This window comes from Adiantum capillus-veneris, chromosome 12 (assembly GCF_014529385.1).
Source record: "Adiantum capillus-veneris isolate H3 chromosome 12, ASM1452938v2, whole genome shotgun sequence".
Taxonomy (NCBI): domain Eukaryota; kingdom Viridiplantae; phylum Streptophyta; class Polypodiopsida; order Polypodiales; family Pteridaceae; genus Adiantum; species Adiantum capillus-veneris.
The window spans coordinates 114,369,337-114,392,028 of NC_140942.1; the positions used below are offsets into that span (position 1 = coordinate 114,369,337).

Here is a 22,692-nt window from a genome sequence, read left to right on the forward strand (position 1 = left end):
GGAGCTCTTTTCTACCAGTCTCTTCATTCAAGAAGATCTCGTTCGGAGAACAGATTGAGCGGTTCACCTTGCGTCTACCTACAGAGATCCAAGATCACTGTCTGGAATAGAAGTCAGCTTCTATTCAGGAGTTGATGAGTCATGCGAAGCGGGGCTTTGCCATTCACTCTGGCAGTCTGACCTACCCCACAAATGAGGCCATGACACAACGAGCCGAACAGACTTCTGGGAATGAAAGTAGAAAGAAAAAGAGCAACCCAGAGAAAAAGGATGCACGACCCAAGCTTACTCCTCGGGAGCGAGCTCGCTTCATCAAGGAGGGGAAGTGCTTTGGATGCAAGGAACATGGACATATCTCCGCGAAGGGCCCTAAAAAGGCACAGAAAGAACAGAATGACAAGGACGACGTCAGGCCTGAGAGTTCGAGAGCAGCTGAGGAACGTGCCAGAAAAGGCAAGATGAAAACAGGACTGGTTCTAGAATGTGTGGGTACCGATCCCAACACCATGGACGAGAGTACAGAACTTTGTCGAGCTTGGGGCAAAGTGAAAGATCAAGAGGCCTTGATCTTCTTTGATGGAGGAGCCAAGGCCAACTTCATTTCACCGGAATTGGCGGCGCGGCTCGAGATCACTCCCAATCGGATGGGACCACTTGCGGAGGCAGTTCTAGTGGCACCCGGCAGGGATGTAGCCATTACACTTGTCATTAGCAAACTTCTGTTGCATTGTGAGGGGTATTTGGGGCATAAGGACTTTTTCATAATGCCTTTGGAGGGTTGTGATGTTCTCTTAGGGATTCCCTGGTACCACAAGAACAACACCGTGGTCGATTATCGGGCAAGGAAAGCGACATTGACTACAGAGAAGGGCAACACCATTGTACTTGATATTAAACTGAAGGGCGAGTCTGTCCCTATTGTATCGGCTTCGGGCATTTCTAAATCAATGAAATTGAGTCTGTTTGTTTACTCGATCTTTATGAAAGAATTGAGCGATAAGGATAGGACAAATATGTCTAAACTTGATAAAGAATGCCAAGATTTTCTCCACTCACGCTTCTCAAAGGGCCTACCAGGCGAGTTATCACCTGCTCGTCTTGAAGATCATACCATTGATCTGATACTTCGAAGCACACCACCGAACCGGCCACCTTACCATGCGAGCCGGGCACAAAATGAAGAGATTATGAACCAAGTGAAAGACCTCTTAGAAAAGGGTCTTGTCCAGCCTAGTACTTCACCGTGTTGCTCTCCAGTGTTGTTGGTTTTGAAGAAAGACGGATCTTGGAGAATGTGCATCGATTATTGAGCTCTCAACAAAATCACCATCAAGAACAGATTTCCGATTCCTAGGATCAATGATATACTCGACAGATTACAAGGATCCTCGTGCTTCAGCAGGATTGATCTGAAGAGTGGATATCATCAGATCAGAATCGCGCCGAGAGGCGTCTACAAGATAGCTTTTTGGACGACTTTTGGGCTATTTGAGTTTTTGGTGATGCCTTTTGGCTTAACCAATGCTCCTGCGCCCTGGTCCTTTCTACATCATGGTCCAGGGTGGGCTCAAATGACACTACCATCCACTTGTGTGGCTTTTCCCTCCTCCCATCCGGATGATGGACAGGATATTTCGAGAGTAATGGCTATTTGTTGGCACTTTCTTTGATGATATCATTGTTTTCTCCAAGAATGAGAAAAATGCAAAGAAAAGTGAATTTTTCCTACCAGAGATACACTTTTCGGGACACATTGTCTCAGCAGTAGGAGTGCAAATGGATCCGGCCAAGTTAGAGACTATACATGATTGGCCCGATTTGAAGAATGTCCATGAAGTTAGAAGCTTCTTGGGATTGTGTTCGTACTACATGCGGTTCATTCGAAAGTTTGCAGAGGTTGCTTCCCCTTTGCATATCTTGACACAGAAAGGAGTCCCTTTCTCGTGGGGATCCATAGAGGTGCCTGCCTTTCAGACATTGAAAGAGAAATTGACTACAAGACCAGTTTTGACTTTGCCGGTCTTGCAGAAGTCATTTGAAGTATATTGTGATGCTTGTGGTCGTAGTCTGGGTACGGTCTTAATGCAAGAAGGCCATGTCATTGCTTACGAGAGCCGATTGTTCTCAAGGGCGGAGATGACAACACATATTTATGAGAAAGAGCTTTTGGCGGTTATTCATGCTCTTACTTAGTGGCGGCATTACGTACTCTGTGCGGATTTTACTGTCTTTACAGACCATCAGAGTTTGCGCTACTTCTTGTCACAGAAGCAGCTTTCGCAAAAGCAGATGCGGTGGGCGAACATCTTATCATAGTTTCACTTCTAGATTGTCCATGTTCAGGGACAGAAGAATGGGGTGGCAAATGCTTTGTCTCGAAAACCGTTGGTTCTGGCTATTTCCGTGATACGTCATAGGAGCTTCGAGGATATGGTTGATCAATATGCCATAGATACAGATTTTGCAGACGTTTTCACACGGATACGGGATGGGGAGACAGTAGCGGGATATTCCATTCGGGATGGCTACTTAATGAGAAAAACCATGTTGTGCGTTACACAGCCGTTGAGGGAAAAGGTTATGACTGAATGCCACTGTCCACCTTTTACGGGTCACCGTGGAATTGCTACCACCATGAAAGGGTAGAGACATACTTCTTTTGGCCGAGACTCAAAAAGGATGTGGAAGAGTTTGTGCGCAGTTGCTTAGTATGCCAGAAGGTCAAGTTTGACAGGCATAAAGCACAGGGATTGTTACAGCCTTTACCCATACCCACCCGCCCCTGGGAAAGTATTGCAATGGATTTCATTTTTGATCTCCCGAGAACAGAGTGGTCACGATGGTATCTGGACTGTTATTGATAGATTTAGCAAGCAGGCTCATTTCATTCCAGTGAAGAAAACAGTCAAGCCGGATCACTTAGCGAGACTGTTTGTGGCCCAGATTTTGAGATTACATGGCATGCCTGAGACGATTGTCTCCGACAGAGACCCGGATTACGAGTTTGTTTTGGAAGGCAATTTGGGAAAACATTGGCACGCGGTTGCAGTTCTCATCATCGTTCCACCCGCAGACTGATGGTCAATCTGAGATTGCAAATTCAGTGGTTCTAGATTTATTGAAGTCTTATATCTCGGATCAGAAGACTCAATGGGAAAAGTACCTACCTTTGGTGGAATTTGCGTACAATAACACGATACACTCTTCGACGAGGAAGGCGCCATTTGAGATTGTTGAAGGTGCTGCGAAGGTTCCACCCTTCCTAAGCACGAAAGATAAGATTTTTGAAGTGGATGAATATATGCGAGACTTAGATACGGCTTTTGCCAAGGTTCGCGAGACTTTGCAGAAGTCTCAAAGAACGACAAAAAAAGGCAGCGGATCGCCATCGTCGCGACTTGAAATTGAAGGAGGATGATTGGGTGCTCTTATGTTTTGAGAAGGCACGCTTGAGAAAGAAAAAAGGAAGGGGAGGCTTTTTCCAAAGCTTAGTATGCGATACTACGGACCTTTCCAGATCACTGAAAAGATAAATGATGTCTCCTTCCCACTGAAACTGCATGGTACTTGGAGGATTCACAATGCATTTCATGTGGGTCTCTTGAAACCTTTTAAAGGTGATGTGCCTGATGATGGGGAGCCTGATGAGCAACCCGAAGTGGAATAGAACGAAGAGATCCTTGTTCCTGAACAGATTTTGGCACATAAGGATACAAAGAATAAAGGTAAAGTCCGAAGGCGGTTCTTGGTTAAGTTCAAGAACTATCCTGCATTGGATGCGAAGTGGATGGAGGAGGAGGACCTAGAAGATACTCCTCAGATTGTGAAACTTTACCTCGATGCTTTTGGTTTAGCATAGTCTACTCCAAATGGAACCCAGAATTCAGCTTGGCCGGAGATTTGGTGCAGTGGGATGCACAAGAGGGGAGTCACTCCGCTCCTTTGTCAACAGATGCCTTGATTTAGATACTAGAGTCATTGATGTCTCTTTGAGCTTCAGGGATACTGAAAGCTGACAATATTTTGCTGTATGACTTTATGAAATGGAATTCTTGATTATGATACTGATTTGTTCTTGACTTCTATTAAGTGCAAGAATTGATAGACGAAATGACTGCAGCATTTTGGTCTGATTGATCTCGAATAGACATGGTTGCAATAGGGGTTAGTGAATCGAACATCGATGAGGTCCCGATTGGATCTATATGCGATTACTAGCTACATTGCCGATAAATCATGGTCTAAGATCCGAATGAATGGTGCATGTCATGTGATGTCCTGTGATGTCGTGTGATGTGATTGTCGATTGGTACATGTGCTAGATGTGTGTTCCTAGTACGTAGGTACTAACAGTCAGTGTCTGCTAAGACGGTTTATGGCCTTTGTCTGTTTTGCAGGCGTAATCGAGGGCGATTACAATGCTTTCAAGAGGGGGGTATGTCACAAAGTGATGACGTGTCTGCCCGGGAGCCGAGCTGCTGAAAACCCTGATTCTGCAAACCCTAGCCCTAAAACTTGCAAACCCTAAAATCTGCCAGAAACCCTAACCCTAACCCTAACCCTAAAACCTGTCATAAACCCTAACCCTAACCCTAATCCTAGCAGCAGGGCTGATTTCCGTCTAACGCATTGGCATGCTGACGTGGCACCGTACGGAAAAGCATTCAGATTTTGCGGTGCAATTGGCTGAATTTGAGGCAGATTTTTGCAGCTTTTGCTTTTATTTTTCTACGCAAATTGAGTTGAAAAGATAGAGAGAATTGGATTGCTTTATTGAAGGCTCAAGAGAGCTTGTGTGAGATAGAGAGAGAATACTTTGCTTTTGATCTGCAGCTTTTGGGGCTCTGCTTTTGGCATCCCTTTGTAAACAATAAATAAGCGGTTTGGGCTCACTCTGCAGATCATCTGGACGCAGAGTCTGAGAGTGAAACCCTAACCGCTCTCTTGTACTTTGAACATTGATTATACATAAAGAAATATCAAAAGGGGCGCCAGTCTTTGGGGCCAATATCTCTAGGCATGGAACTCCACCGGGCCAGTGCAAATCTATTGTGATCTGTGAATTGTTTTGAAGTGGTTATTTGGTGCTGAAGTGATTGATTCTTGACTTGGAGTGTCCAAGTTTGTGACACTATCTACCCCTTCGTCGGCACACTCTGCATGCAACACCCGGTATACAATTGGTTGCTAGTTTTTCGACGCTCTAAGGTGCACGGCCCTATGCGCAATAGTAGGCTTGCTGTTCCAAGAGAGGAAGGAGTATACACCAAAGGGATGCCAACACAACCAAAAACTGGAGTTTTTTTTTTGGAATTAGTGGATTAGTGCAAAATCTTCAAAACTTTGATACCAATGTCAGGTACAACGGAATTGAAATGGTGAAGATATAGATTTTACACTTTCGCAAATCCTTTTCTTTCTTTCCTCGCGTTAGTGATTCCTTTTGACTTCAACGATGGTTCTTTTTACTTTTCCCTGGAGAGAGGGAATGAGAGAATGCAATATAGAGATGTGTAGAGGGAGAGAAAAAAAGAGAGAAGAGGAGAGCGACACCAGATGGGGTTCCGTCGCGGGAAAATGGGTCGAGAACTGAAAATGCTGGCCAATCTGCTGAGTTGTCCATGCACTAGCGCTGAAGATGGGGATTGCTAGCTATGGCATGCTCGCTAGCTATGGCATGCAAAAACGCTGGCTGGCTTGCAACATCCCAAAAAAGCTAGGGCTGTTATGAGGAAAACGTTCGTGGCTCTGCTTCTTTTTTTTCCGAGAAAAAGATCCGTCTATTAGTTAATAAAACTTCCCATAGGGCTACAACCACCTCTTCTACAGAGGGCTACATCAACCATAAGGGGAGACTCTCCCAATGGAGAAACAACATATGTACAATGAGGGCTAAATCAAGAGATGGGAGGAGGGAAAAGACACATAGGTGGACGGTAGTGCCATTTGAGCTCACCACGGACCATGGTGAAGAAAGGCCGAGGGCGCCAGAGTCGAAGGAACTCCTCTCTACGCTCCCGCATGCGGTCGGAGCTGCCCTGAAGTCTCTCGAACTATCCCTTGAGAGTATGAATCAACTCCAACCAAAAATCTCGAAGTCTCCGTTGGTGGCACAAGGCGAGCCTCGAAGATGCGGAAGCAGCGGGCCCGCCAAATGAACCAAAGTGTCAGGCAATAGACGAGCTCTCAACACCTCTCTCTCACTATACCACTCTGTGGGATAAGCTCTATAGCAGGCTGGAGTGTAGGCTGACCGCCCTGTATCACTATCATCCTGCTGGTGGATGATAGCTCAAACTGAAGTGTAGGGCCTGTGAGAGTGGACCAAGCAGTTGCCCCCCAAGTGTACTATTGTGCTGTGGAAAGAGCTGGCATCAGCTGAAGACACGAAGCCAAACCTGTTGTGCCATAGGGTAGTCCCACAAACAGTAACGTTTACTCTCCAAAGGATTGTCACAAGCTGCGCATTCTGCCGAAAGGCCACTATGTACTAGCCAACTCCCTAGTACTGTAGCTCTATGTGCAACTAGCCATTGGAACAAAGTGACTCGCCGCGCCTGTCTAGCGTCCCACAACCTCGCCCAAAAGGTTGACAAGAACTCAGCTGTGAGACCCTCTTCTTGCCAATGAGGTGCTGCAGCAGGACGAGCCTCTCTCCGTCCTGCCAGTATGTGACGTCCCAGTCGACCAGTATTGAAAGAAAGGGACCCCTACATGGTCGACTGAGGAGAAAGGGTCCCTCAAAAACCACTCTCCAAGATCCCACTGCACTTGTGCCACTGAACAACTCTCCTAAGCCCAAAGCCTCCAATGGCCTGTCTCAAGAGTTGTTGGGTTAGGATCGATGACACAAGCCCTCTCGCAGATGTCCACCACTCGGATCCTTTGAAAACAACACTGCAACCTGTGGAGCCTCTACTGAGACTCTATGTAGTTGACCCTCGCTCTGTATCTCGAAGAACATAAAGGATACAGTCTCTGAGCAAGTTTGAACTACGATGAGGACCTCCAGTCGCGTGAAGACCCTGTCCATCTGGGAGCTGCTGTCTCTAGAGGTGTGAGCCACTCAGCGGGTACTGCCTCTGTAATGTCCTGACATATGCTCTGTACCCCTCTCATGCCCTGCAGCTGGATGTTCTGTAACTCCTCTGGCCAATCTGAGAACTGAAGCCAATCACCTAGAGTGCGTGCTGAACCCTCTGCCATGGGACCCCAAGAAACATGAGGCCTACTACCAACCAAGTGGCCTTTCTGAGTGCTGACCATGGGGTTCCAAAAAAGGGGTTGTCTCAAGCTCTCTTCCGTGTAGGTGGGTTGGTGCTGCTCCAAGCCTCTCTGCTCTTCTCCCAAGATCGAAGCAGGCTCACAGCAAAACGATCCTCCAGTCTCTTCCTCATACCAACTCTGCGCATCTATGTAAAGATCCATCTGATGGAAGGTCTCCAAGGGCCTCCAGCCTGAGGCACTCGAGCTCGAAGTCGTTGAAGCAAAAACTCCTTTTAAGGCTCCTCCCCTGGAAGCAGTCCTCTGACAACAAACTTCCCAAGAAGAGCTCTGCTGTGCTGTGCTGGGTTTATGATCCCCGACACCCCCTTGAGAACAAGGTAGAGTGATGACCTTCCATGCTACTTTGGCCCGGGCTATTTGAGTGTCGCGCCCTGACCAAAGAAAGTTCCTGATCAGCCTCTTTACCTGGCCGATGAAGGAGCTCGAGAAGATCCAACAAGATGTAATGTACCACATAGTAGCCAACAACACCTGGTTGGCCACTACAATTCTGCGTGCCAAAGAGAGTCGTGTCGAACTCCAATGTAGCAACTTCCTCCTGATGGGCAGGAGGAGGGGAGCAATCTGCTGCTCAGGAGACGAGTCTAGGCCAACCTGAGAGCCCAAGTAGCGAACTACAGTCCCTGGGGGAATCCATCTAAAACCCTCACCTGGCAGCGAATCAGGCGTAGGAGCGCACTACCAACGCAAAAAGCCATTGTCTTTCTCCAGTTGATCAATGCGTCTGATGCACAACAAAACGTCTCTAGAGCCTGCTCACGCGTGTGCAGGTTGGCCTCCCGGCCGTTCAAGTACAAAGCTGAGTCGTCTGCAAACTCAACATCCAGTAGCTCATCGCCCCGAATAGGGAGCACTAAGTGTGGCTGTGCTTCTTGGACTAGCGCTTGCAAAAAACTGAGAGAAAACGCTAGGCAAGCTGTTCCCTTTATAGGCCAGGTATTGGGCTTAAAAAATTATTTGGGCTTAAAAAATTATTTGGGGCGAGGTAGGGCAAACTGTCCACCACACCCAACAAATGAATCAATAAAATGATTTATGAATAAGTCAGGCTAGGAGGTGCAAGTTCGGGTGAAACTGTCGCATATCTGTCCACTTTGGAATCCAATTGGCATGGGGAGTGGCTCGTTGGGTTCCTCTAACCTAAAACTAAATGTACGTCATGCCAGATGCCCACCCTAGTGTAATAACATCTGTCAAAACGTGTCTACAAACCATTTATGCAAGAGGGTTTCAAAATTGGAAAACCTAATCTAAGGGACTTGTCTGGACATGCAAGTCTTGCGAACAGGCTCACAAAATTGCCGGTACTGATCCTCCTAGGATTCTAGACACTCCTATCTAGGAAGAAGGGGAAAATTGGCTCTTGAAGTCGATGAAGCATGTCCACGCGGCACACTGAGCCATGTCCACGTGACAAGAAAGAACAAAAGAAATCAGCTGATGGTACGTCAGAGAGTTCCGAAAATTCAGAATGATGTGCTAATGGACAAGGAGCTAGAACAACAACCATCATGTCCTAGGGCACAAGAAAAAGAATAGAAGGGTAAGCTAGGTCCACCAACAATTTGGTCAAGGGCACGAACTTTCCAACACTCATTGCAAATTGGATAGAGGAGGAGAACTTCGCAGTTTCCCTATATTTTTAGAGCTGTACCTTGAGGCTTTTGGATTTTAGCAGTGACTATTCCTTAAGTGCACTTTGAATCAGCGGGTTGCATTTAGTGCGGTGCGTCATGCACAAGAGGGGAGCCACTTCACTACTTTGTCACAGATGACCTAGATTGAATAAAGTCACTAATTTCTCCATGAGATTTTAGGGGTATTGACAGGGTGACAATACTCTGCGGAATGACTTCATGACATTCAATTAAAAATCTCCTAGATTGAACTTGTTTACATATGCTCTTTTATGTGTGTATTGTAAGAGTGTGCGTTGAGAAGATGAGAAGTTTGCAGTATTTTGTTTGATAATTGATTTGATGAGTTTTTTGCATCTAGACAACTGCTAGAGATTGGTGAGATCTGGATGTGATGTCTAAATGACTCAAGAATTTGATCCTAGACTTTTATCTTGATGAGATGACTAGACCGACTTTTTGCACCTTAGTGTTAAGTGTGAACTAAGTGTTGATTTGTGGAATGTATGCTCTATGAATGTACTGTCTTGCTTGGGACGGTCATTGGCATGTCTGCATGAAATTTGAGAAAAGATGTGAATCTGATTGTAATGAGATTTAGTAGATCAAGACATCCGTGAAAGATTAGTATGGTTTGGATGTGATTGCTAAATAAGTTACAATGATCATGGTTTGTATCTAGAATCTCCACAGAAAATGAATGTTCAGGAAAAGAGGTCTTTGTGCAAGTTCTGGATGTGTGCAGTCTGCTGCATGGAAGCATAGAGTTAGTGTCGACTGAGCTAGTTTTTGTTCTTTGTCTATTTGCAAGCGTAATCGAGGGCAATTACTATTCGTTCAAGGGGGGAAGGGGGGAGGGGGGGGGGGTATGTTACAAGTGAGTGACGTGGCACACCATCCCTAAGAGGTTCCAACTTTGGACTTTGTCACAAATTGTTGACGTGTCAAGGCCATGAAGACCTTGTGGGTTGCGATTTGCCATACCCAACCCTAGCCGACTTGCAAATCTTGGTTGGGGGGACTTAAACCCTAAGAAGTAGTAGTAAAAGAAGTTTTACCAACTTACTACGTCTTGCCGAGTAGCCTAATCCTTAAAGAAGAGTTCCCACCAACTTTGGGGACCCCGTTTGATGGGGCCCAAGTGACTAGGGATTTAAATTAAGTAGGAAGGACATACAAATATTGTGTGGAGAATTGATGACGTTGCAATTGCTGTACAAAGGCTTCGTAATTTGTGTTTCTGGATTGATGATGTGGCAGCTGTACGGACGCCAGCGAATTGCACTGTAGGCCTACTGACGTGGCAGTGGATAGAACACCTTGATTTTACGCTACCGGCTTTTGAAGACCAGATGCTTTTAGAACCAGACGCTTTTACAGTTGGATGCTTTTCATGTAATTGCTTTTAGGCCTAGGGTCTTTTAAATATGTGGCAAGGGCTCACTATCTGGCATGCTGCTGTGTGAAGGTGCAAAAACGTGACGCCACTGTTGTACCGAGTCCGAGCAATATAAAGAAATACCGAAAGGGGCGCCAAGGTTTGGGACCGTTGCTTTCTTGGGGTGGAACTCCGCCACTTTGCGTTCTATGTGTCTTGCATCTCTTTTAGTTCAGTCGTTATTTGAAGTGTTTAAAGTTCTTCAGTCTGATCTTTTCCATTGGCACTTGGTGCCCTCCCATTAAAGTGGTATCAGGGCTCTAGTCTTGCTTTTCTCAAAGCATTCCTATCAAGAAGAGACAGTGTAAGGATTCTAGTTACTAACCCTTAATTAAGTACTTAAATTCATGATTAAGACTTAAGAAACTTAAACTTGACTCAGAAATAAGACATAGAAGACTTTGTGGTTGATTCATTCAAATGTGTTACAAGAGTGTTCTTATATAGAAGCTGAAGAGACACGATGAAAGGACATGACCGTAGGTCAGGAGACATGACTCTAGGCCAATAATCGTGTCCTTTTGTTGTAGAGTCATGACCCTTCGGCGTAATGGTGCAGCCATTCGTTGAAGAGGCATGGCTATTCGCCGAACAGGTGCAACTGTTGGGCGAAGAGACGCATCCTTTCAAGAACAGGGGTCTCTGATCTAGTACGTCTTCGTATCTGCAAAAGAATCAAGAGAAGAAGGTAATACAAAGACAAAGAATACGTCACAATCGTGACATTCCCTCCCATTTAAAATAGAACCTAGGGTAGTTGTAGAAACTCCGGGAGGAGAAAATATATTGTTGTAGTGCTTCTGCATCCAAAGCTCTTTCTGTTAAGTCCCACGTCATGGCAGTATTATCGACCATAATTATTTTGCCTAACTAAAAACTGATCATATCTGCAACTTGTCTCATCTTTATTAAAAGTATCAGAATCACATTTGCAACTTGATTAGTGTTTTTGTCAAAGTCATTTGTAACTTCGAGCTTTGTTCAAGAAAAGATTGAATATTTATATGCTTGAAGGAAAACTATTGGTAAACTGACTTGAGTTTTCTGTTGAGTGATGACCATTGGGTGGAAATTTGCAAGGTATTCCATTGGTTTGTCTGGAACAATAAAATCCTCCTAAAGGGATGTCGTAGACTGAGACAGAGTAGTGTTTGAAGGTATATCCACCTGTAAAGGTTTATCACTCGAACAAGTTGAGCGACTAAACTCGTGCTGCAAGAGTCTGTATCTGTTTTATTCTTTGCACCAGTGAAGGTAAGGACTGGAGTCTTCAAATTTGAAAACTTATTATTCACCATTGCATTTGGTATCTGTTCAGAAACGAAGACTTTATTCTGCAAGGGTGGTGACGAGGCAGATTTTTGTGCCTGGATCACGGCCAAAGAAGGGGTCATGTGCTTATTGGTTGTCACACAAGAACCAGAAGCTTCTGAATCTTCATCTTTCTCAGCGGGTATTAAGGCTTCCAGTTGAGAAGGGAGAGGTTGGGGGAGTTGGTGCCTCTTAGATCTCTGAAGAATCCTATTGCACAAGGAAAGGATCAATAAATCTTCAACTATACCACCATTAGATAAGAAAGACTTAAATGTAGGGCATGGCTCGTGAGGGGAAACTTGTCCAGCGTCGCGGCATTCACGACCGAGTACTCGACTAGGGTCGGATATATGTGCCACTAAGTAAGCCCATCTTGATATGGCTGATTTCTTTTTAAGATGAGATCTTTATGTTGCTACTTATGTTGTTGATGATTCCAATAAGAAGTAGGTTGCTTAGAACTGTAACATTCCAAGAATATTCATACTTAGACTTTTGTTGCTCGCACGAAGGTACTTTGTGTCTAGTTCTCTCTGAGAAACCATACTTTGGGTGAGAAAATTTGTGTTGGAAAGCCTCTGGTTTAAGCGGTTCTTCCTAGTTGGCCAATGAAGCCGTTGATGACGAAATTGACTGTGTAGGCCTCGGGGGGCGCGAAGAAGTATAACCGTGAAGCACGTCCAAACGTGATGCCATCGATGTAGCTAGATAGCTTGTTGGATCTGCTCTTTTATAATTGCTATCGGATCTTCGGGCATAATATGGTTATCGCCTTCTTCGGACATACTGACAGCTCAGAGGGAATATCGTCCACGTAACTCAGTTACGTGATGAACGCGAAGCCTTCGAACCCATCTGGATTCTGGAGAATCGGCCATGGCACATTCATAGGAGTTGCATGGTCCAGTGATGACAAGAGCGGGAGCACCAAATGCTGCAAATTAGCATTGGCTGAAAACGCAATTCCATTGTCGGCTGCTGGAAAGGGGGGGTGTCCACACAAGCGGGCAGTACGCGGGAAATGTCCAGCAGAGGGGGGCGATCAAATTTGGGCCAACAAAGGGCTGCTGCAAATGTGTTATGCGCTGAATTTTTGCTTACGCTGCCCTGTTTTTATGCAAGGGCTGGCTGAATTTTTACGATGCTTGCCGAGAGGCCTTGTTTTTTTATTAATTTTTCCACATCAACACTGCACAAAAAAATCAGCGTTAGAAATTTTGGTGCTGTCTAGCGTGAGTTTTCAGCAACGCGCCCTCTTGTGCGCTGCCTGGTGTGTGCGTTGCTGCTGGCTGAAAATCTATCTGCCAACTTTTCACGTCGAAGAGGTGCAACTCTTCACGCTGAAGAGGCATTGGAGGAGGGGGCACGACAACTGTGAAAGGGTACGAGTGCCGGCTGAAAAGGCATGCCAATGTGGAGCCTTGGAAATTCCCTCGTTGCGAAGGGGAAAGGGCTCCAGAATAAGGACACGGCTATATTTGTCTCAGAGTAGGTCTCCGGCCGTGAGGTTACCACATGATTCTTACCGCATGACGGGGTTGACGAATGCAAGGAGGTACCTGTCTGCCAGGGCCATGTCCTTTCACAGGAAAGGGTGCGAGCACATAAGCATGAAGAGGTGTAACCCGACGAAGGGGTGCGAGCTTTTCGGGTACGCCGCACACACACACACACACACAGAGCTCTTCTGTCTTTATTTATAGAATTAGAAAAAAATATCAAGTTACCTCATGCTCATTTGCATGTTTGTACCACCTTTCTTCGGCTTCCATGCAACTCCGGGAAGGGTGAGAGGCTTGCAACCTTCGGGTCTCTGAAATTTTTTTTCTCTAATACCAGTGTAAGGATTCTAGTTACTAATCCTTAATTAAGTACTTAAATTCATGATTAAGACTTAAGAAACTGAAACTTGCCTTAGAGATAAGACTTAGAAGACTTTGTGTTTGATTCATTCAAATGTGTTACAAAAGTGTTCTTATATAGAAATTGAAGAGACACGATGAAAGGACATGACCATAGGTCAAGAGACATGACTCTATGCAAATAGTCGTGTCCTTCTGTTGCAGAGTCGTGATCCTTCGGCGTAAAGGTGCAGCCGTTCGTTGAAGAGGCATGGCTATTCGCCGAACAGGTGCGACTCTTGGACGAAGAGACGCATCCTTTCGAGAACAGGGGTCTTTGATCTGGTACATCTTCGTATCCGCAAAAGAATCAAGTGAAGAGGGTAATACAAAGACAAGGAATACGTCACAATCGTGACAGACAGAGCATGATTAGTTTCTCCTCGACGAGCTTCGCGACATTCACGACTCTCGCTGCTGCATAACCTCCCGATGCTGCTGGGTTTCCAACCATTTCTGAATTACATGTTACCCCCTTTGATGCCCCAGATGGTACCTCCTCCTCCAACACCAGAAAGTACGAGAGCCTCTAACCAACAACCTTATCAACCGTCTATTCCGATCGGGGGAGTCTTCAGGAACATGTGCAACTGTGTGAACCTGATCCAGTGCAACCGCCTCTGCCACCAGTGTTGGCCTCTCCTCCCCCACTACCATTGCCACCAAGATACAATGGTTGGAGCTTGATGGGTATCCTTATTATCTGTACCCATGGTACGTGCCTAACCAGTTGAAGGATTTCGAAGATGGCAGCTTGACAATAAAATTTTTCTCCTTTTCTGGGATGAAAGATCGGAAGGAAGCATTGTAGTTCCTACAACAATTCAACAATATCTATACTTTGGGGAACTATACAGAAGAATCCAAGATTTCTCAAGCAATGGGATTTCTTAACGATAATGCTATGCATTGGTGGAATTCCATCGCGACACAACCACATGCTCCAAGGACACGACAAGCTTTCAAGACAATTTTTGCACGCAGTTATATGACTTCTCTCTTTGAAGTCCATCCGGTGTCTTTCTTTAAGTTGATTCCTTTGGAGGACTAGTGCGAGCGATACATCATTGGACTTCCATCACTGCCGCAGGAATATTGTTTGTCTAAGCAAGTATCAACCATGCAAGAGCTTATGGACCATGCCGTGGTTGGCTATAAACTTATGAAGGAAAGATCGAGTACAGGAGGAACTTCGGCAAACAATCAGAGCTCCCAACAACAACGAACAAATTGTTAGGAATCTCATGAAAGTCAAATTCAAAGGCCTCATTTGACACAACGTCAACGAGAAACCTTGTTACAAGAAGGCCGATGCTTCGAATGTTTTCAAACAGGGCAAACATTCCATATATGTCCTCAACGAGCCTCGACATCCTCCGATCTACCTTTCGCTCCGACAACGGATATATCTCTAGGGCCACCTCTGGCTAAGAGAGCTAGACCTGCCATTGGACTTATAACCGATATTTATGGAATTAATCTTAAAAGTTTAAATGAATTGTGGAGAGCATATGGCAAAGTCAACGGCTTGAAAGCCCTGATTTTCTTCGATCCCGGAGCTACCGAAAATTTCATCCATCTTGAATTCCTGAAGCAGATGGATTTTGATTATGATTCACAGGGACACGAAATTGAAGCCGAGCTAGCTACCGGACAAACTCATAAAGTGGTCCCGCTAATTGGGGCTCTTCCAATAACTATCCAAAAGATACCATGGAAAAGCCGATTTCTACATCATGAAGTTAGGCAATTGCGACGTTCTCTTGGGCATGTCCTGGCACGACAAGAATGACGCGACGCTCTAGATCCGGAACCGTACATTACAAGCCAGTCGTCCTCAAAGTGCGGCTGTCCGAACAAATATCCGAATGAATTTTCTAGTTGTTTTGTATATAGATACTTTTGAACTTTGTCTCAGAAAGTACTGTTTGAAATTTGTTTGTAATGGATTGAATCTGTTTTAAACCTGTCTTGGTGCTGATTTGAATTGTTTGACTCGGGATTTGATACCGGTTTCAATGATTGGTGATTTACTCCCCAGTGTAGTAGTGAATGCTGTTTGATAATGTTTGAACCTCAGAACGACGTGTACGAGATGTTTGAAGAGTGTTTCATTGTATGCTTGGAAATCTTGGAGCGACGCAAATGGGATGTCTGGGGAGCGTTCCAATGTACGTCGGAAAACCTCTAAATGGCCCAGACGGGATGTATGGGGAGAGTTTAGTTGTATGTTTGAAACTTCCAAGCGACATAGACTGCGGTTTGTGGAGCGTTTGGTTGTATTAGTCCTCTGAGATCATGACCCAGACCTTTTTAGGTTATCTGCGGAGGGAGTGACGAGGTAGTTGTTGAGTAGCTTAATACCGCAGATCATCTGTCTCAGGGGAGTGCTTAGGGGGGTTATTCGTTGTGTCTTGTAACATGCATATATGAGCATTTGTGTTGCATTGTGATGTGCCAACCGCTGAATATTCCTGATTTGGTGAGATTGCGTGGGTATGTAATTTTAGTGCATCAAGACACCCGTTCAAGATGAGTGCGGTTTGGGTGTAATGGCCAATTTTGCCACGCCGGAATATCAAGAGCTCCTGTCTGGAATGAGAAAACTGATTGTTTTTCAGAATGTTCCTCGCAATTTTTTGAGCTAGCTTGAGTTGTTTGCAGATATACTATAATCGCGGATGACTACTCTTCTTTCAAGAAGGAAGGGTGTCACAAATTGATGACGTGTCAAGCCATTGAAGACCCGGCGGGTTGGGGTTTCCTAGACCCAACCCTAGCCAACGTGCAGATCCTGGCTGAGGGGCCTCAACCCTAAGAAGAAGCAGCAGAAGAAGTTTTACCAACTTACTAAGTCTTGCCGCGTGGGCTAATCCTTAAAGAAGAGTTCCCATCAACTTATGGGACCCCGTCCGATGGGTCCCAAGTGACTAGGGATTAAAATAAAGTAGGACACACAAAAAAACATTGCGTGGAGAATTAATGACGTGGCAGTTGCTGCATGGAAGCTCTATAATTTGCACTGCTAGATTGATGACGTGGTAGTTGTACGGACGCCCGTGAATGTGTTGCAGGTTGCTGACGTGGTAGTTGATGATGTGGCAATTGTACGGACGCCCGTGAATTGCGCTGCAGGTTGCTGACGTGGTAGTGTACGGAACACCTTAATTTACGCTGCCAGCTTTTGAAGACCAGATGCTTTTAGCGTTGGATGCTTTTCATGTAACTACTTTTAGGCCTAGGGCGTATAAATATGTGGCAAGGGCTCACTATCTGGCATGCTTCCATGTGAAGGTGCAGAAACGTGACGTCGATGTTGTACCGAGTTCAAGCAATATAAAGAAATACTATAAGGGGCGCCAGGGTTTGAGGCCAGTGCTTTCTTGGGGTGGAACTCCGTCACTCCGTGTCTTGTGTGTGGTGCATCTCTTTCAATTCAGGCTATCAGAGAGAGAATCCACTATTCCGATTTGGGTAGTTACTAGGGCACAAGCCAAGAAAATAGACAGAACAGTGGAAGCGGGTAAGAGACACCGAGCAAACATTCAAAAGACTCCAAGAAAGAGTGACGCAAACGATACGATCTTAGAAGACCGAAGCAACAAAGGGAAATCAAAGAGAGAGTTCAAAAAAGAGTTAAGGAAGTGACTCAGTCGACGTCATCGGAATGCAAAGAGTCGAAACAAAGATCGGAAGTATCCGTGTTGGTAGACAAAATATACGAACCAAACTATGCAGCCTTGGAAGCTTTTCAAGCAGGGTTAAAAGCGGTCAAACATTGGAAACGAAATGGAAGAACTACCCAACCAAGTGCTTAAAGTTGTTTAGTTTGTTTGTTTCCGTTGGCACGTGGTGCCCTCCTGTTATAGACTTACCGACCGAGGGGCCTAAAACCCTAAAGAGACTTGTTAACCTGGCTACGTAGAAGAGTCTAGCCGAAAATTACGGTGATCTGCTCATGTGGCAGTCGTAGCTGCAAAACACGGAGATTTTGCTGCAATATGGGTTTGCCATGGTGTGCATGGAAGCCTTTGAGCCTTGCAAGGTGTGCACACAATGCAAGCCTTTGAGTCTTGCAAGGTGGGCTCATTCTATGCGCACAATGCATAGAATGAGCCCAAACAGTCCCACGCAGGCTCTCAGAAATCCTTAGAATCATTATAAAGTAGTGCACACGCTTGGGCGCACATGCAATCAGCCTAAAGTTGCAAAAATTGCATACCTTTGTGTACTCGTAGTGCCTCTGCTCGCGTACCCATGAAGCTGCTCGCAAAAAACAGCGATCTGGGAAAATATGTTTTTCCCACAAATTGACCCCTTATATATTAAGGTCCGAAACGGTGAGGAAACAGCCTTTCCCCTGTTACTCCGTTTCGTGTGACTATGACTTTGGTCAAGGGGATGCCCAGCCATTCATTTCAATACATTCTCAAGTCACCCGTCCCCTATATCTAATGACTATAGTAGCTTGATAAAGCTTTAATTTTGCTCTCTTATGAGTTTTTTCCTAGAGCAGCATACAAACATCTACTTATCAAGGCATCAAGGGTTTTTATTTGTGAGGGTGTGATTTTCTTTATGCAAGGGGTTGTAACATTATCTTTTGTCCTCAAACATGTCTTCGGATCACCCTCTTCCAGATTTATATGGTTTGATTTCGGGGTAGGATGCGGGTTGCCGGATGTGAGAGCCAAAGAGACCGATGATCTATAAAATGATAATGGCTTTGTTGACATGCACAATTTCAATGCTCTTATGTTGGATGTGAGCCGAAGAGACCGATGATCTACAAAATGGTAATGGCTTGGTTGACATGCGCAATTTCAATGCTTGTATACGACAAATTGAACAAGTCAAAATTAATTTGGCCTTGATTAATACAAATGTAATTGCACTTATGGAGCTGGTTAATACTTTTATGTTGCAAGTTGGCACGGATCGATCAAAGATTCCAGCCGTGGCCGGTAAGACGGCTGATGGAGTTCCATCATCAGAAAAATCTTCTCTTGTGAGAGCCTATACTACATCCAGGAGTAGACACCTATACCAAAGCTACGGGTTACCCGCTTACACTCCACTTCAACTACTTTATTTTGTAGCATGTTTGTTTTCGGCACTTTTGTCCTTTTTTTTTGGGATACCCAAAGGACATACACCTGTACAATCTCATAGGCAGACTTCGACCTTTAGAAGACGTTAATAGAGCTTTCCTTTTGTGTGTGTGTGTGGGCTAGCCACTTTGTATAATCTTAGGTTAAGGAGAGGGGGGTAAGCTTAGCTTATACCCTTTCTCTATCATTCTCTTTACCATTATGGGAACATCCCCCTCTCTCAGACATGGTATTAGATTCACTATTTTGTAACAAATTGGTCTCATAGCTCATTTTGGCCTTTTGAAGACGTTAATATAACATTTCATTTCTCATGTATGGTTAAAAACGTAAGACGTCTCCATGTGATGTATGTTACCTTGTATGATTATTTGGTAAGCCAAAAGACATCCCCACTTGCAAAAGTCAAGCCGACTACTGTTAGAGGCTCTATCGATGGTCAGCCACAAAACTCTTGTAAGATTTTTTGTACACCTCACATATGAGGACACTTCTCCCCACTCTCTCCATGCCGGTTAAAAGGTATATCTTTGTACTTTTTTTTTGGTGATAGTCAAGCAAGCTACCTGTACTTTGTGTCCCGTTGATTTTATCATTATTGTGTACTGCGTCATTACACTAAGAATGCCTCAGCTACATATTCTCCAGAACGTATCGCTCAGTATGGGGTCTACAGAGGACATTGGTAGCTTGTCTGAATAACAATATTATTATCACAAGGCGTGGATAGAATTTAGAGAAGATGCTAAACATTTTTGTGATTTTTAAATCATTGTGCAAAGAGTTATGGGTTGAAGGAGAGCTTATTTTTCATTCATTGAAATCTTTAGGCATGGAATAATTGTAGATTAGTGGGTAGGCAATCTCCCAGGCAACCTGCTTGTCCACTATTTTGAAAGTTGTGAATTTATGAAGTTCTACTATTAAAGCTTTTACAGTTTTGTGTATCCACTCTTGAAACAAAGACAGCTTATGGCATGCCTGGACATAGCAGTCGCTCTCATACTTTGACATGAGTTGAATGTGTTCTCAATCATAAGTTGGCGTCTAGGGTGATGTAAGGTCGTCTGTCCAAGGCAACATGTAGGTTCTTAATTGCTTCAAAACAACCTAGGAATATAAAGACTTCGGCTTTGCTTTTACCATTTGGATTGGGCTGATAAGGTTGTAGCATGAGTGATTTGGTATGAGTGTACTGGCAAGAGGTGCATCTTAGGCTTTGTTATTTATTGACATGGGAGAAAGAACTATGTAGTATGGACTGAATGTAATTGCCAGTAGCCTGGCATGTATCTTTACTGTTTGAAATTTTCTTGGCTGTCAGGATTCAAGAATGCTTTCATTAATATACTTGTCTGAGGTATTTTTTCAGGAATTTGTGCCAGGGGCATGGACAAGACATCTGTCAAAGCTTCTTGATAGTGCTCCCCCCCGACCATTTCATGAAGTTAAGCACACCATCCAGCAACAGCTTAGGGAATGCTCATGGGGTACATCTATGAACAAGTGTAAAGTTGCTCCACCGCTTGAAGCTGTATTTTTAGATCTTGACAAGGTGCCCCTTGCAGCTGCCTCCATTGCACAGGTAACCAATATATAAGTATCATAGCATTTCTTGAAACCACAGCTGAACACAACCATTGCATGATACTTAGGTACATGGAGGAACTTTACGGGATGGTACCCAGATTGTTGTGAAAGTGCAGCATAGAGGAATGGAAACAATGATGCAGTCTGATCTACGAAACATTGTTTGGGTACATCTCAAATGCCTACGAAGTTTCTTTTGTTTAACCTTTGATAACTTGACGTATAAGACAATTGAGTCAATTTTGAATTTCAAAAAACAAGTAAAACTGAGAAAGCTAAACTGAAATTTAGCTGAGCTAACTCGTACAACTTTGTGCTCTTGAGCTGTTTGGATTTTTTTACAACCTCAATCTTCTTGTCTATTGTGATTTATACATTGCTGCATGGTTACCTTTCCATTGATTATTGAGAGGGCTGGAGCTATTCACAGAGGTTGTTACTCTTGTATTTTTTCTTGTTCAGGGGAAGCAAAGCTGTTAAAATACATTTCATATTCACACATGATTCAAATGAGTTTAATCAATATCCAACAAGTTCAGACAGTACCTAAACAAGATGGAAAGAGGTCCAAACAAGATCAGACAAGTTTAGACAAATAACATAGTGTTTCTGTCCAACCATTATGGCCGGTTGGGGTACGGGTACTCGACTCTTACGGGTACTCGACTCTTGTCCAACCTTACAATATAAATGTTACAACTGGTCCCGGACTCCGTTGAACGGTTGCTCTGGGTCTTAAAGATTTCGACTTTCCTTCATGTTCAAACTATTCAAACCAGTTTAGATAGATTCCAGTCAGATTCAAACAAGTTTAATAAATGTCAAACAAGTTTAAACAGTACCCAAGCAAGGTTGAAAGAGGTCTAAACAAGTTCAGACAAGTAACAAACAATATCCTCAAATAGTGTTTCCAAATGGGCATTAAACCAACTATCAAATAGATAATTCTCCTCATATCCATGGTAGTGAATACGAGGAGAATCCAGATCCCATGCTTCCAATTGCTTGCAAGAGTGTCCAAGCCTGCTAAATCAACATTGTGCTGTTGCTGACTCTGACCCCTCTGATGTCTATCATGCTGTGGCACAGGATCCTGCTGCTGTGCAGAATTCTGTTGGGTCGGTTTTGGTTGCGAGGGCCGCCCCCTTTTCAGAGCAGTTTGACTATGCTATCACCCTCTAGGGAAATCCCTAACTTGGTACTTGCCGAATCAACTCCATCACCTCCACGACATGTAATGAAGTCGGCTACCTCATCTATGTATAATCCAAACAGTGTTGGACTGAGTGGGGCATCCTTGCTTACAACCAATAGTGCTAGTAATGGTCTCTAACCTACCTCTTGGGCATTGGACTCTCCCTAATGTCTACTCATATAATGCATAAATGCCCATATAATATATGATGGTATACCAAGTGAGTGTAAGCGCTGGAAAAGCATGTCTTGTGGTACTGTTTCAAAGGCTTTGTAGAAATCCACAAAGCAGGAGTATAGCTTTCTCTTCCTCTTCCTAGTCTGATCAATCAAACACCTGTGGTCAATACATGATCAATGATAGAGAAAGCTCGCCTCAAGCCTGCCTGTCCCACATCTAAGGCACTCGTTTTGTCTGCCCGTAACCACGATCCTCTGTGAGTGTAGGGACATGTACATCAGAGTTGTACATATCCCATTACCCACTTTTATTCAGTGCTGTCATCTTAGTGTTTTTCTTACTAGGTCATGTCACAAATTGTGATGGCATGACATTTTTTGGCCCTAGTGAAGTGGACTTGGACAATCAAAGTCAATGGACAAGAAACGTACCAAAATTAACGCAACTCGGCCAAAAATTAGGGTTCCAAATTTTGCTCCATAAATCGGCCCGTGATTTGCGCTACCATGTGGCATAGCTACATGAATGTTCACTAGTAGCCTTTTGCGTGAGCTATGGAGGTCTTAGCTTTTGAACAAGTTGTAAAGCAAGGGGGCGCCCATTGTAGGGCACCCCTTGTACCTTTAAATATGAGCCTCCTCCTCCTTGGAGATAAACTTGGGAGCCGTGCAGAGAGAACCCCGTGGCAGTTGTACTTTGTGATTATCAAGAAGAAAGAAATACCGAAAGGGATGCCAATCTTTGGGGCCAATGCTTCTGGATGTAGAACTTGAAAGCGCTAAGCAGAGGGTACCGGTAAGTGCGTGTCGCGATATAGTGCAGGATTGGGGCAAGAAACAGGACGCACAGTGCATCAGAGAAGAAGCGCTAGCAATCGAAAGCAGAGAGAGAGAGAGAGAGAGAGAGAGAGAGAGAGAGAGAGAGAGAGAGAGAGAGAGAGAGAGAGAGTACGTTTTTGGGGAAAACTCAATAAGTGAGTTTTGGGTTTTCCCACTTTTATTAAAAGTGACTTTAAAAAAAATGTCTCCAGGTTCAATGT

At 44.4% G+C, this 22,692-nt stretch overlaps 1 protein-coding gene across 1 annotated transcript in view; it reads left to right on the plus strand.

Moving 5' to 3' along the window:
• Window positions 1-22,692, plus strand: part of LOC147446346 (uncharacterized) — a 104,177-nt gene that overhangs the window by 32,023 nt on the left and 49,462 nt on the right. Inside the window, exons 4-5 of the mRNA XM_086525603.1 lie at window positions 20,061-20,273; window positions 20,344-20,445. Coding sequence (XP_086381729.1) covers window positions 20,061-20,273; window positions 20,344-20,445 — 315 coding nt within the window. The remainder of the gene's footprint in view (window positions 1-20,060; window positions 20,274-20,343; window positions 20,446-22,692) is intronic.